The sequence below is a fragment of the Loa loa genome (genome assembly GCF_000183805.2).
Source record: "Loa loa unplaced genomic scaffold supercont3.154, whole genome shotgun sequence".
Lineage (NCBI taxonomy): Eukaryota > Metazoa > Nematoda > Chromadorea > Rhabditida > Onchocercidae > Loa > Loa loa.
In genome coordinates, this window is record NW_018108334.1 from 7,267 (window position 1) to 20,068 (window position 12,802).

Genomic DNA, 12,802 nt, shown 5'->3' on the forward strand with positions numbered 1-12,802 from the left:
GATGATCCAATACAGAATTAAAAGAGAATAAAATGCTAATTCTTTCTCAACTTCAATATATAGATATTCATCATTAGACAATGGATAATTAATTGGAATAAATGATTGTGGGGACAACAAACAATTAATCTTAATTGCCCTATAAAAACTGAAAAAAAAGACCTTTTTATTACGGTCATCTCACTGATAATGCAACTCGGAAAGTTCAATCATTCTTCATCCAAAGCGAAACCTGTAATCCTGCATGCATTTTTTTATTTCTATATCTGTATCTATTAAAAAAAAGTTTTGAAAGTGTGACAGATTTAAAGCCATAAATGTGACAACTATATAACAAATATCCTAACAAATATCCTATATAACAAATATCCTAACAAATATCCTATATAACAAATATCCTCAAAACAATCTCAAACGAGCAACAGAACTGTGAATTGAATTTAAAAGCAAATTTCAATTTCATTCACTCAAATACAGGACTTAATTACTTCTCTGCACTGAAATTGAATAAATTCTTAAAAGGAAATCTTTTTTACTTATAATTAGACAAAGAAACTGTGCAATTTGTTTGATTTCTCAATGAAAGCATTCAGCAAACTTGATATGCAGCAAACAACAATTCTCCCGACCATTTTTCATTTTTAAGATTTCGGGGACAAAATAAGATCATACTCGAAGGATGCATTGACCTAGTGACCTCAATTATTTTCATTTATTTGTAAATGCGAATTACAGATTTCAGTCAGTCCAAACCGTCATGTAAAATAATCGAAAACTCGATAAATTGAATTATATAAGGAGCTATTTGGAAATGTTGGAAGACACTGACAATTTCATATTTGTAAAAATTGAAAATTTTTACAATTTTCTGATGACATAATTAAATCACGCACGTAGCACGAAGAAGAAATGATTTGCATAAACAGAGGAAGACAAAGAAGAAGTAAACTTAATGTTTAAGTAATGCTAACTGAATTTGACAGAAAATTCGTGACATTCTTCTTTTTTCAATTCCTTCTCTTCTTCATATCTTTCTATTTTAGGTTGAAGATGATAAAATTAATTTAAGAATTTTATTTCTTGAAAGGTTTCATCCTTCTTCTTCTTATAAACTATTCTATTTTTCAATTCATTCCAATTTTTTAGTAATTAACTGATTCATTTATTTTTTGCAAAATTTGTAGTTTATTGGAATTTTTTCACCCAGCAACATCACATTTTCAAATATTTGTTTATAATTCATTACAGTTTTGAGAATTCTTCCATAGATACTATCATACTGATTGATTGATTGGTTTATTGATTGATCAGTTTATTGTTTTTTATTTATTTATTTTTTCTTTATTCTCATTTAAAGAATAAATTATAGATTAACAGAAAATACCAATATCGAATCGTTGTTTCCATACTATTTCTTTGATACATTAGGCATTTATAAAATACCGTTAGAAAAGATGCCAGCAATGTCCTTTGTTAGATTTGGGGACATGTATGATATGGTTTTTACATAGTTTGAATTCGATTACAAGTGGAAAGGATAGAAGAAATTTCATTTGGAATTAACAAAAGGGCTTCAGGAGTGTTTGTAGAGATTGAGTAATCCTGTAAGCAAATAAATGCATTTGATGACCAGAATTTATGGATAATTTATGGCAGAGAAAAGGCAAGTTGATCAAATGACGGGAATGTTGGAAATTGAGAAGATTGTGATAGAGTAGGTTGCTGAGCTGATTCCATTTGTCGTTGATATGATAAGGATTGTGTGTGTTGTTGTTGAGGATGCGATATTTGCGAATATGATTCGTCCGATGGAGGGAATATTTGCGCTCCTGATTGCTGCTGTATTATGAATGGTTGCTGAGAAACCTGCTGAGTTTGTTGTCCCATAGCAAGAAATTGTCCAGGTTGATTAGCTAAAGCATCCAGCTGTTGGTTGGTGTTAAACGGTACTACCGATTGATGTTGATTTGCAGGAATAAGTGATACGGTAGATGTGAAATCCTTAACTGGTGAAATTGATAGACTGGAAAGAAGCGGCACGGGAATTCGAGAAGATTCCGAAGATGATTCTGCAAAAATTTTAGCGTCGTAAATGTTGGATAGGTTGTGAATTCTAATTTCGCACTATCTAAATAATAAATAAAAGTTCCAATTTATTCATCCAACCCTAAGCGCAATTCCTCTTCAACACAGTACCAATAAAATCACTTCGTTTTTTTTAGTTTCGCTTTTTAGCAAATGGAATAAATTAAAAATAATTTCAATTAGCAAATAATACCTGAGGACAAATTCTGTGAAGTAGCCTGTTTCACAAAGCTGGATGACGGGATCATTTTATCGTCAAACTGCTGCAAAGTAATCATTTTCTCTTTTAAAGTTGCATTTGGTTTAATCAAAACATCGAAATTTGCCAACCCTATTGAAAACTTAATTTCAAACTAAAATTGGGTGTAAAACTCCAAAACTTAATTTAAAAAGGAAAACTTAATTCCAAAATTGTGAGACTTCTTTGTAAAGAAAACATTATCAGTTTGAATGCATAACCTGTGGCGAAGATTGTTTCAAGTTTGTCCCTTTCTGTTTATTCGATTCATGATTTGTTGCTATTTTATCCATAATATACGGAGAAGCATTTTCTTCCACTAAAAAATTATCACATGTTTTATCAGCTTGTACTATCTATGAATTTATTTAACACGCTATCAGCATCACCCTATTGTCAACAACAACAAACGATGTCCATTGATTGATTGGTCATTTACTACTAATAGATAACGAAATATTGATTACGATATGATTACATGTTTAATATTTGTTAGGATTAAAGAAATGAAGCATTAATTATGCTTGAATCAATTTTAAATAAAATTTCCTATGATAAAATAAAAAAAAAAAAAAGGGCTGAAATCAAAATGACTCAACAACCAAGTTAAAATATCGTCACTTGCCATAGAGATCGGATTTTGTCGGATATGGGAGACACCAAAATCGTCGAACTGTTACACTGTATGCTACACTATAACATATATTTTTTGAACAATTATTCATTATTGATTTTTTTTTTCCTTCAAAATGTTCCAGGCCTACTTTAGTTGCCTTTATTTGGCCCATTTATCAGGCCTAACAATTCTTTTTCAAATTCCTTTCTTTCTTTTTTTCAAATTCCTTTCTTTTTTGAAAAAAAATTTAATTTTTCATACTAACAATTTTTCGACCATTGGTAAATAAATTTGAACGATTTTCGATGATTTCAAGTTATTACTGGAAAATATTGCATTTGCTAGCAAAGCATTATTGAATTTACGATTCAAAACAATTCATATTATATATGAATTCCGGAAAACGACCGGTATTCTATCAATAATTTTTTTTTACCTTCCATTCATCCTGAAATATTTTTTAACATTTGCAATGTAATCGAAAGCGTATTGTCGTTCACCTTGCACTACCTCACCACCAACAACAATTTGTCCCGGATTTACGTCTGCAACTCCGCGATCCCAAGAATTTTTCAACTTCTCAAATGTGCAGCATTGCAAGAAAAGCCTGAAACGAAATTGGATTCAGGTGGATTTTTTATTCATTTCCTAAATTCTCGCATATTTTAATATTTACTCGCTAATTAATGTACTGATAATTACTTTCAAGTCAGTGTATAGTATCACATTAGCACAAAACATATATGTTTTTATTGCACTCAAATATTTAAATATTCTTAAAACTAAGAAAGGAAAGAATTTTACGGTGATGCAGTGATATTTGATGAAGGTGATAAGCCTCCAACCCATTGCATATTCTCATCACATGATAAACTGCCATAGCTTTTTTCACAAAACTGAAATAGCACTTTTGGTAGGTTAGGAAGTTAGAAAAAAGAGCCCTTTAAAATTAAACTGTACTTTGATTGTGCAAATTCCTTGACCCAATTTTAGATGTTTCAAAATTTTTTGACGAAAACATTACGCTTCTTTATCTATCATTACACTATGCTTTGTTTATTTGTTCTAATTTGAGTACTTTCGTTTAATTAAGTTTAATCTCATTATCTTTATCAGTTCTTTTTTCTCTTCCGTCTATTTGAAATTGATTAAAGAAATTTCATTTTGATGACACTAATTTACATATTATGAGGTTGCTCAACATCTATAAATCCCCATCCAGAATTATTTTGCTGATTGCAATTCTTGAATTAAATAATAAAACTAACAGCTAGCTGTGATTCTCGTGCCACAATTTTTGCTTTATCATATTTCTTGAGATCACTGCGGCGCAAAAATCCATCATTTTTCTTATGTATTCTGCAAATTTAATCGAATAATTTAAATAATTCAACAAATCATTTGAATATAATTTTCTGAATGTAAGAAAAAGAGACAATAAATTTTTTGAAGGTAAAAAAAAACTGGATTTAGGTATCCCCGGAATCAAAATAACTAACCGATAAAACCGGGCACCTTTATCAGTTTTGATTCCCCAACCAAAACATGACGGTCGTGCACATCCAAGCACCGGTTGACCACTTTGCAATGCCTTCAACATCATTTTTAGCTTTGGAAGGAGATTTATTTCGAATTACAAAAGGCATATCGTCCTCTGTCAAGCTCTAAGCGATGAAGAAAATTATTCATTAACCTATTTACTTGACGGTAATTAATTACGATTCGTACTACTAAATTTTGCTTTCTCAAACTATTCATTGAATTTCAAAAATAATTATTAAACCGATCTTGTTTGGTAGAAGTAACAAATGATTTAAAATATAAAGAATGGCATACTTGTAAACTGAATGGAATTGCATCTTCACCACAATAAGAAGCAAAAATATGCATACTTTGTATTACGACAAGTGCAAAGAGCAGTGTTAAAGAAAGCATATCTGCTTGAATTCAATTTTGATCAATGAGTACTCTTACTGGCAAACTGATAACAAAGGATAACGATTGATTGACACTTTTGATTAAATTTTGGTAGGTCAGGTCAGCCCATCTCTTATGTCAATGACCGATTTTTATCTAAGATCGATTGTTTCTCATAAATTAAAAATGTAATTTGATTAGATATTTTGTATACGTATTATTGTATCTGTATGTAATTGTACTGCTGTCATGAAGATTGGTTAAATAGCCATTGGTCAATGTGTAGACCAGAATTAGAATATGACTTTTCAATGAATTCGATCTTTCATTTCTCTGCTCTTCCTGGGCTTATCACTTCATTGTTTAAAAATAGGCGTCATTTTCGAAATTCTCCGGTCAAAGTTCATATCCCTGGTCTTTTTGCACTACGAAACAAATCGCCTAAATTCATCTCCCATTTATGAAATACTAACGAAATCATAAATTTATTGTTTGAAAACTTTTGAACACTCAAAGAAAATTTAGTACAGCGGTGACCTATCTTTTATCCATCAACTGCTCACAAAAAATATTTTTCTCATCTTAATGTTCCCGGTATATTTTCAAACTCGTGGTAAGCTGAAATTTGAAATTAAAAGTATAAATTTAATCAATCTGATTGAAATTTATTGCCAAAATAAAGCAAAAAATTGCAACAAACGGAAATATTGATTGGATGAAATTTAAACTAAAATTTTGCTTTAACCTTCTCCGATAAGTTATTATCAAATTATTCTAATTGAAACAGAAAAAAGAAGATAAATGCATCGAAAATGAACATCTGCTCTCATTGTTTTAATTTTGTGGTTATCAGAAGGTTGTAATCAAATCAATTCCTTATATTTGCTAAAATCGCAGCAAATTATTAAGGTGTAAATATTCTAGCAAAGCGTCACAAGAAATTCGACAATTTATTTGGGCATTTCGTCGACGAGAATTTGCAACAAATACTTTTGATCCTTAACCAACAGCTCGTCGCAATGGTACTAAAAATGGGCCGCAATCAAGGCAGTGGTACCTTTCGATCACTTTCCATCCTAAAATTGCATTCTTAAGCTTTCAAGAAACCAAATAGATCAAAGCATCCTTCTAATACCTATAGAGAGAGGGAGGAAAAAAAAAACGTACGGTAAACAGGTTTTCTGAGTTTATCATTCTCCTACTCTGTGAGAATTTCCAGCTGGAAAAAAAACTGGGAATTTTGTAAACACATAAAATGTCCGATTTTGATATTAAATTTTACCTTATCAAAGATATGTCAATATGGTTAACTTTTCAGGAAATGATAAACCGATAAGACCAACGAATAATATTTCGACGCTAAATAAGCAAAAAGTTTCAGCAGTCGAAGATATGACAGAAGTGGAAATAACCGAAGGAACAGAAACAAAACTATTTACGGAGAAATCTGAAAAACCAGAAATGGATGAATTTAGGAGTGTTAAGAATGATATCAGTGATAATGATACAGCTGAAGCACATACATCCGATGAGCAACAAAATGATGAAGAGAATTTCAAAAAGATGGATGTTAGCGTAAAAGTTTGATAACATTTAAGGAAAAAGAGAACAAATTTAAATACTTAATATCAAATGAAAGAGGATTAATTAATATGTCGTTAATTCAAAAATGATGCGATTTATTAAAAATAAATTTGTTGAAAAGTAAAACCTGGAATATCCATTTTGAATTCTTGATTTCTTTCAAAAATTCAGTTCACGAAGTTAGCTTATCTATTCCGCCAATAGAAAAAAAACAGTTTCTATAAGAATATCAACGAATGTTATCTGATTGTTTCTGGATGCTCAAATGGATAATTGGAATTTGATACTGGGATAACAGTTCTGGAAAATTATTGTATAGGCGTATACTGGATATATTTCCAGAATACAATGTACAACCTGAATCACCCAAAAATTCTAATCCATAATTGTAAAGAAGATAATTGTTGTTCAATTGATCATTTTAGATACAAATGGGTAAACGATTAACAGATGATATAATTGATGCATATTGTGATAAGTTGCAAGAAAGTGTTGACAAAGAGGTTGATGGAATGCTTGCAATGCAATACATTTTAGTCAGTTTAATTTGACAATTTTTAAATAGCTTTAAATGGATCTAATCATGATTCAAACTATTTCCTTCCTTCTTAGCTTCTTATTATCAGGTAGTAATAGAGTTACAGTATTAAATGATAAACTGGAACTGAAGGTTGTTATAAAATTCAAATTTGAGCAATTTGAACTATTTAATCTAAGAGCTTACTGTACGTGTATGAACAAACACAATTAGAAAATAATTACCCAAAATAATTTAGCAAAACGATTGGAAATTTAAGCGATATTAACTAGCAGTTTTGGAGTAACCTGATTAGATGTCTGATCTATGAATATATTAAGCAGTTCACTTCCATTATGCTACCGTTATAAGAAGATATGATCTTCTGATATTATCAGAAGAACCATAATTTTACTATTATGATTTGATTAAAGTGAAATTTTATTTGGTAAATAATTCATTATCAGTTGTATCGGTATTTTATTAAAAATACTTCAGCACAAAATAATGTTTTTTCTCTCTTCCAGTTGGAACCGAATTCAATAAAAAATTTGATAAAAGGTGATAAAAATATATGTCAAGTAATTTATGATCACTGTCGTGCGCATTATTTAGTGCTATTCCGAAATAAGCTCAATCCGAAACGTATTATTGTTTATGATCCTATTGTACCGCAGCAAGATTTCGTTTTTGAAACGGTTTGTTCAGAGCTTCCGGATTGTTTTGAACAAAACTGAGCTGAAAAGATTATAATAAACTAATGGGTCATTCGAAAAAACTTTGAAATCTAAGTATTGTTTTCTGAAAAAAGTCAGAAAGTGCTTCAAATTTGAATATTATCGATGAATTAAAGCCATTAGTCAATAAGTAAGATAAAATTTGCTTTTAGCTCAATGATAGTGTTCGTGAACAGATTCTGGCCATGTTTGGCCATTTGTATCAGGACGACGAAATAGTCGAAATTGCAGTTGAGACAGGATTAAGTACACAAAATGATTGCTGGTCTTGTGGCCTAAGAGCGGTCGCATTCATCACACATTTATTACTTGGTATCAATCCTGCTAAGTTAGTTTTCAACAATTTTGGTTTGTGAATTTTTTGAAATTCGAATTTTTTTTTTAAGAGAAGTAGTTTTGATGCATTTTTAGAAGAAAAACTAAATGTTGCATTGAAACAGTAATGGACTGAATAATTCAGACTAAAGATTATGTTTTTATCAAATAGAAACATTTGATGGGAATTTAACGCATGGCTTTCTTTAATCGCTGCTAGCAAAGGAAAAAAAGTGTAGTAAGAAAACTTCAGTTATGAATATGATTTGGAAAAAGTTGGAAAATTCATTATGGAAATTATCAAAATGGACAGGCCTAATCGCAAAGTAATCGCTGGCGGACAATTTGGCCAGTAAGGCCATTGTTTCTGTATTTATGATAATAGAGGCACAAAATGAATTTCACTTATTTTATTACATATGTATTATAACAACTACAGTAATATGCATCATTCTTTAGCGTTTAATCGTTCAATAATTGATAATGTATCGATCGTTTCAACTTACTTAAGCAATAAGCTCTCAAAATTTCTCATCGAAATGATATCATATTGGAGTATGCGGATAATTATATGATATCAAGATGATAAGCTGATAAATATAAATAAACTGATAAGTTTTGCATGGAAGAAAGAGATAGAAGATAAAATATCTCAGAGAACGAATTTAAATTAATAATATTTACAGGGAAAGAAAAGGCAGTAAATCATGTTTAGCGATTGTACGCGTAACCAAAGGTGGAAATTTTTCGATAAAAAATGAAATAGCAAATGTTACAATTAAAGAATCTTCGGCCGAATCATTATTAAATGGCGGAGACAAAGTACTAAAGGGTGATGAGAAAAAATTATCGAAATTAATGTCAGACAATATTTCTGGTGACAGTAACAGCGATGACAATAACAGTAATAGAGAAGATGGTAAATAATTTAAAAATCTCAACTGAAATTAAATTATTTTTTATGAATAAATTTTCGAAAATGTAGAATTTCAAATATTTGCACTTGTTTGAACTACTCGTGATGTAAATAATAGGTAACAGAAAGGTTATTATTCCATCCGCTCATGATCCAATTCCTCGTATTTGATTCTAATTTGAGTATTATAACTAGAAATTAATTAACAAATGATTGAGTTATAAACAAAAAAAAAAGTAGATAGTTGACAATAGCTCATATCTATGATTTTAATGGTACAAATTAGTACTGAAAGTAATAAAAGCTAGCCCGGATCTGTTTTACTATCTTTTTTGTGGCTAGGCGCAAAAAAAGTTAAATGTGATGACGGAGTGACATGATATAGTAGATATTGGTTTGGAGTAGTTTATCAGAGTGATGTGATAGAGTGATATTAGTTTGGGGTAGTTTATCAAAGTGATGTGATAGAGTGATATTACTTTGGAGCAGTTTATCAGAGTGATGTGATAGAGTGATATCAGTTTGGAGTAATTTACTCCACCGTGGAAAATGATAGTTCAATGGAAGATATTTTTGCCTTCTAAGCTAAGTGTTCTTATTTATTAATACTTTAAATTTTCATCGAACTTTTTCTCTTTCTGATGTATTTATTGGTGTAATTTAATTTGTCATTTCTTTTGAAGAATATCAAAAAGTTCACAGTGACATTTCCAGACTATATGTGGATGTGTAAGTCAATCAAATCGAGCAGCAGTGAATATAATTTATCAGAACATTCTAGATCTGATAAGGAAACATTATCAATTATTAGTAATAAATGAATTCTCATGTTCACTTTTTCCATTTACTGAGACTGTCACAATGTTCGATTTTAATTCAATTTTTAAGTGTTCCTTTAAAATGACACATACTGAAATCCTATTTTTTTGCAAAGATTTGATTTTTGAATCCTAAAATTAATTCAAATAACCGAGATTTTCATTTATTTTTTCAAACACAATTTCAATAACAAGAAATTGAATCGGAATTGTTGATAATATGACAATTACTTGCAAATAAGAGTACTTTTCCCTTCCTAATATCAAAATAACAAATGATTTTGGTAACTAACTTTGAACAATCTGAACTTATTTATTTTCAACAATTCAATTTAATTGCAATTTTCAACAAAGCGTAACTATCCATAGCTATTTGGAATTATTTCAGCTTTTAACTTTTGCAATTTTTCTAATCATTACAGATATTAAAAGATAAAATGTTATTAATTTTGGGTACCTAGTAATTCTCGACATCTTCTCGTTTCTTTCAATATCGCTAAATAGATGAAAAGGAGAGGTATAAAATAAACGTTTGTTTGCTGATATGTTTTTATCATTTATCAATTTGTTACTTACTTCTTTCTGGAAAGAACAATTGGATAACTTCTATTTAGTGTTACCATTCAATTTTCATTCTTCTTTATCATTCTTTTTATACTTCATTCGTTATAAACATCACTTTTCGTAAAAGACATGTCGCAAATTATTCGCAAAAAACTTTCCAGAGAAAAAAACTTCGCATCGCAATTTAATTTACGATAATAACGATCACATTGCTCATGATATTAATTAGGTATAATTAGAATTGAACCAAATTTAGTTAAGTGGAAAGACGGATATGTTATTTGTGTCTTATATTATATGAAATTAAAATTTTTTAATGAACCGAATAGTTCCTTTGCATCGACAAAGCTAATAGAATAAATAGAAAATGATTTTAATGGTTGGTTTTTTGATGTTGCCGATGTGACATAAATTTTGTTCATTTGAAATCAGCCGCACTCACTATTACAGTACTTCGGATTTCAACTTTGCATTACTTGATTTATGGAAAATGAATAATCCACTACGGTTGAGGATTGAATTCGTTTCGTTGACACTTATATGGCATTTTTATTTAGTGGATTTGATGTTTTGGGTATAACTAATTAATTCGAATATTACCTGTTCTTGCGCGCAGCTCACTAATCTGCATATTTCCAATGTACAATCATAACAGACATAAATAATATGACAGATATACTTTCGTTTCCTAACATAGCGTACCGCTTGAACATTTTGATAAATTTAATTTTATTTTTCAACAAAGTTAGTTTTCAGTTCAATTAGTTATCAATAAATTTAGTTTACTGAAGTATTTAAGAGCAATTCGGTTAATTGGCTCAAGAAACTTTGAGGATTTTTCATTTTGAAATATCATAATGAATGGATTAGGACACTCAGTCAATAGAAATGAAGTTTATAAAATTAACTCCTCATTTATTTGTCATTATATTGAAGCATATGTTTATAACATATTGAATTGATATCGATAATTTTATAACCTAGCTATTCCTTGACAAATTAAGTAGCTAGAGACCATTAAGCTCTTCCATGACCTGTTTGGAAGCTATTTTGACAAGATGGTCACTTTGCTATCAATTTCTTCTGCACTTGTTCCCAGTGATTTTATCAACAAATGTTATCGTTGATGACATTACTCACAACGATGTCAACAGATGATTGCGTGATACTTCGAAGTATAATTCAGAAAGTATAGAAAAATAATTTTTTTTCAAATTTATTTTTTCCACACTTAAAAAAATAAATTCTGAAATGATCTATTTTGTCTACAGAATTTTGCTAAAATTTTTGCAATCCTTTGTGCCAGTGAATGATATACAACCACTCTGTGGTCAAACATGACCACAGAGTGGTCATTTTTTATAACTTTTTTTATTTTCACATTGGCCAAAAAACTCTATGAACAGGAACGATTCACAATGCTATAGCATTTTGAATGCGTAGAAAAGAGATGAAAACGTTAAAGATCTGTTAAAGATCCGAACTACTCAAGGAAAGGTCAAAAAAAAAGGTCACACTTTATTGTTCGTATATTTCGCAATGCTTTAACCACGATAATCTCATGCTGAATATCAAATTCTATACAAAATTGGCTTCTAATTAGTGAAAAATTAAATTTTGAAAAAATCGTAATTAGTAGAAAAAATTTAGTGACGAAGTTTTGGCATTGTTTGGCTAAAATTAATTAGAAATAACCAAGATTAGTTTGGATATTTACGCAATTTAATTTGGCTCTATTTTATGACATAAAAATTAAATGTTTGTCAGTGAGCAGTGGATGATCATTTTGTCACACAAACTAACATCTTGAACAGGTCTTCATAGTTACCAACTTCTCTTGTGTCATCTTCGAAGATAGTCCATTTTACTTCAATTCAATTAGATATCGCCTTGTCAGTCTAAATTTATTTTAAAAAAAATTTAAAATTCATTCCCTTTTCTAAAAGTCATTCATTCATAAATGCTTTACAAAGATCAAAAAATTATTTGAATTCACAATATTTAAAACTGTTAAAGCTAATAAAAATTCAATTTATGCAAATAATTAGGCGCAATTTTAAATATTCTTCAATTTTGCTATGTATGGAATGAATTAAATGAAACAAATTAGCGCATACTAATTTTTATGGTTTAAAAAAAATCAATGAAATTCCTTTTTTTTTTCTTTTCGATTTCAAGTTTTTATTCAATTTATTTCAGCAATCAAAAAATTCCTCCAAATTTGTTATGTTCTTCAACAGATCGGCTCCAATACTGAAATACGAATGGAAAGAAACGAGTTTGTTACCTCTCTGAAGAAGTTGCGATTAATGAGAGTAATGGTACGGGAAAGGTTTTGTCCGGGAAATAAAAGAGGGAGAAAGAAATGAGGTGATTAAGGATAAGGAAAGCTTTTGTTCGGCGCTACTAGAGGAACCTTTTAAAGAAAGAAATATACCGCTCTACCTCTCTCTCTCTCTCTCTCTCTCTCTCTCTCTCTCTCTCTCTCTCTACTA

At 29.8% G+C, this 12,802-nt stretch overlaps 4 protein-coding genes across 4 annotated transcripts; 2 read left to right on the forward strand and 2 right to left on the reverse strand.

Annotated features, from left to right (window-relative positions):
* Positions 1–1,647: 1,647 nt before the first annotated feature.
* Positions 1,648–2,333, reverse strand: LOAG_08345 (hypothetical protein; the record flags this gene model as incomplete). The annotated part of the gene is made up of 2 exons (XM_003143877.1): positions 1,648–2,069; positions 2,279–2,333. The coding sequence occupies 2 exons, from the start codon at positions 2,331–2,333 to the stop codon at positions 1,648–1,650; spliced, it is 477 nt and encodes a 158-aa protein (XP_003143925.1).
* A 607-nt stretch (positions 2,334–2,940) lies between these two features.
* LOAG_08346 (hypothetical protein) lies at positions 2,941–4,539 on the reverse strand (the record flags this gene model as incomplete). The annotated part of the gene is made up of 5 exons (XM_003143878.1): positions 2,941–3,016; positions 3,376–3,546; positions 3,744–3,835; positions 4,208–4,298; positions 4,439–4,539. 5 exons carry the CDS (start codon positions 4,537–4,539, stop codon positions 2,941–2,943), a joined length of 531 nt encoding a protein of 176 aa, XP_003143926.1.
* A 1,336-nt stretch (positions 4,540–5,875) lies between these two features.
* LOAG_08347 (hypothetical protein) lies at positions 5,876–6,443 on the forward strand (the record flags this gene model as incomplete). Its single annotated transcript, XM_003143879.1, has 2 exons — positions 5,876–5,909; positions 6,175–6,443. 2 exons carry the CDS (start codon positions 5,876–5,878, stop codon positions 6,441–6,443), a joined length of 303 nt encoding a protein of 100 aa, XP_003143927.1.
* Positions 6,444–6,871: 428 nt separating this feature from the next.
* LOAG_08348 (hypothetical protein) lies at positions 6,872–8,936 on the forward strand (the record flags this gene model as incomplete). Its single annotated transcript, XM_003143880.1, has 5 exons — positions 6,872–6,976; positions 7,485–7,655; positions 7,847–8,022; positions 8,263–8,361; positions 8,696–8,936. The coding sequence occupies 5 exons, from the start codon at positions 6,872–6,874 to the stop codon at positions 8,934–8,936; spliced, it is 792 nt and encodes a 263-aa protein (XP_003143928.1).
* Positions 8,937–12,802: the final 3,866 nt, after the last annotated feature.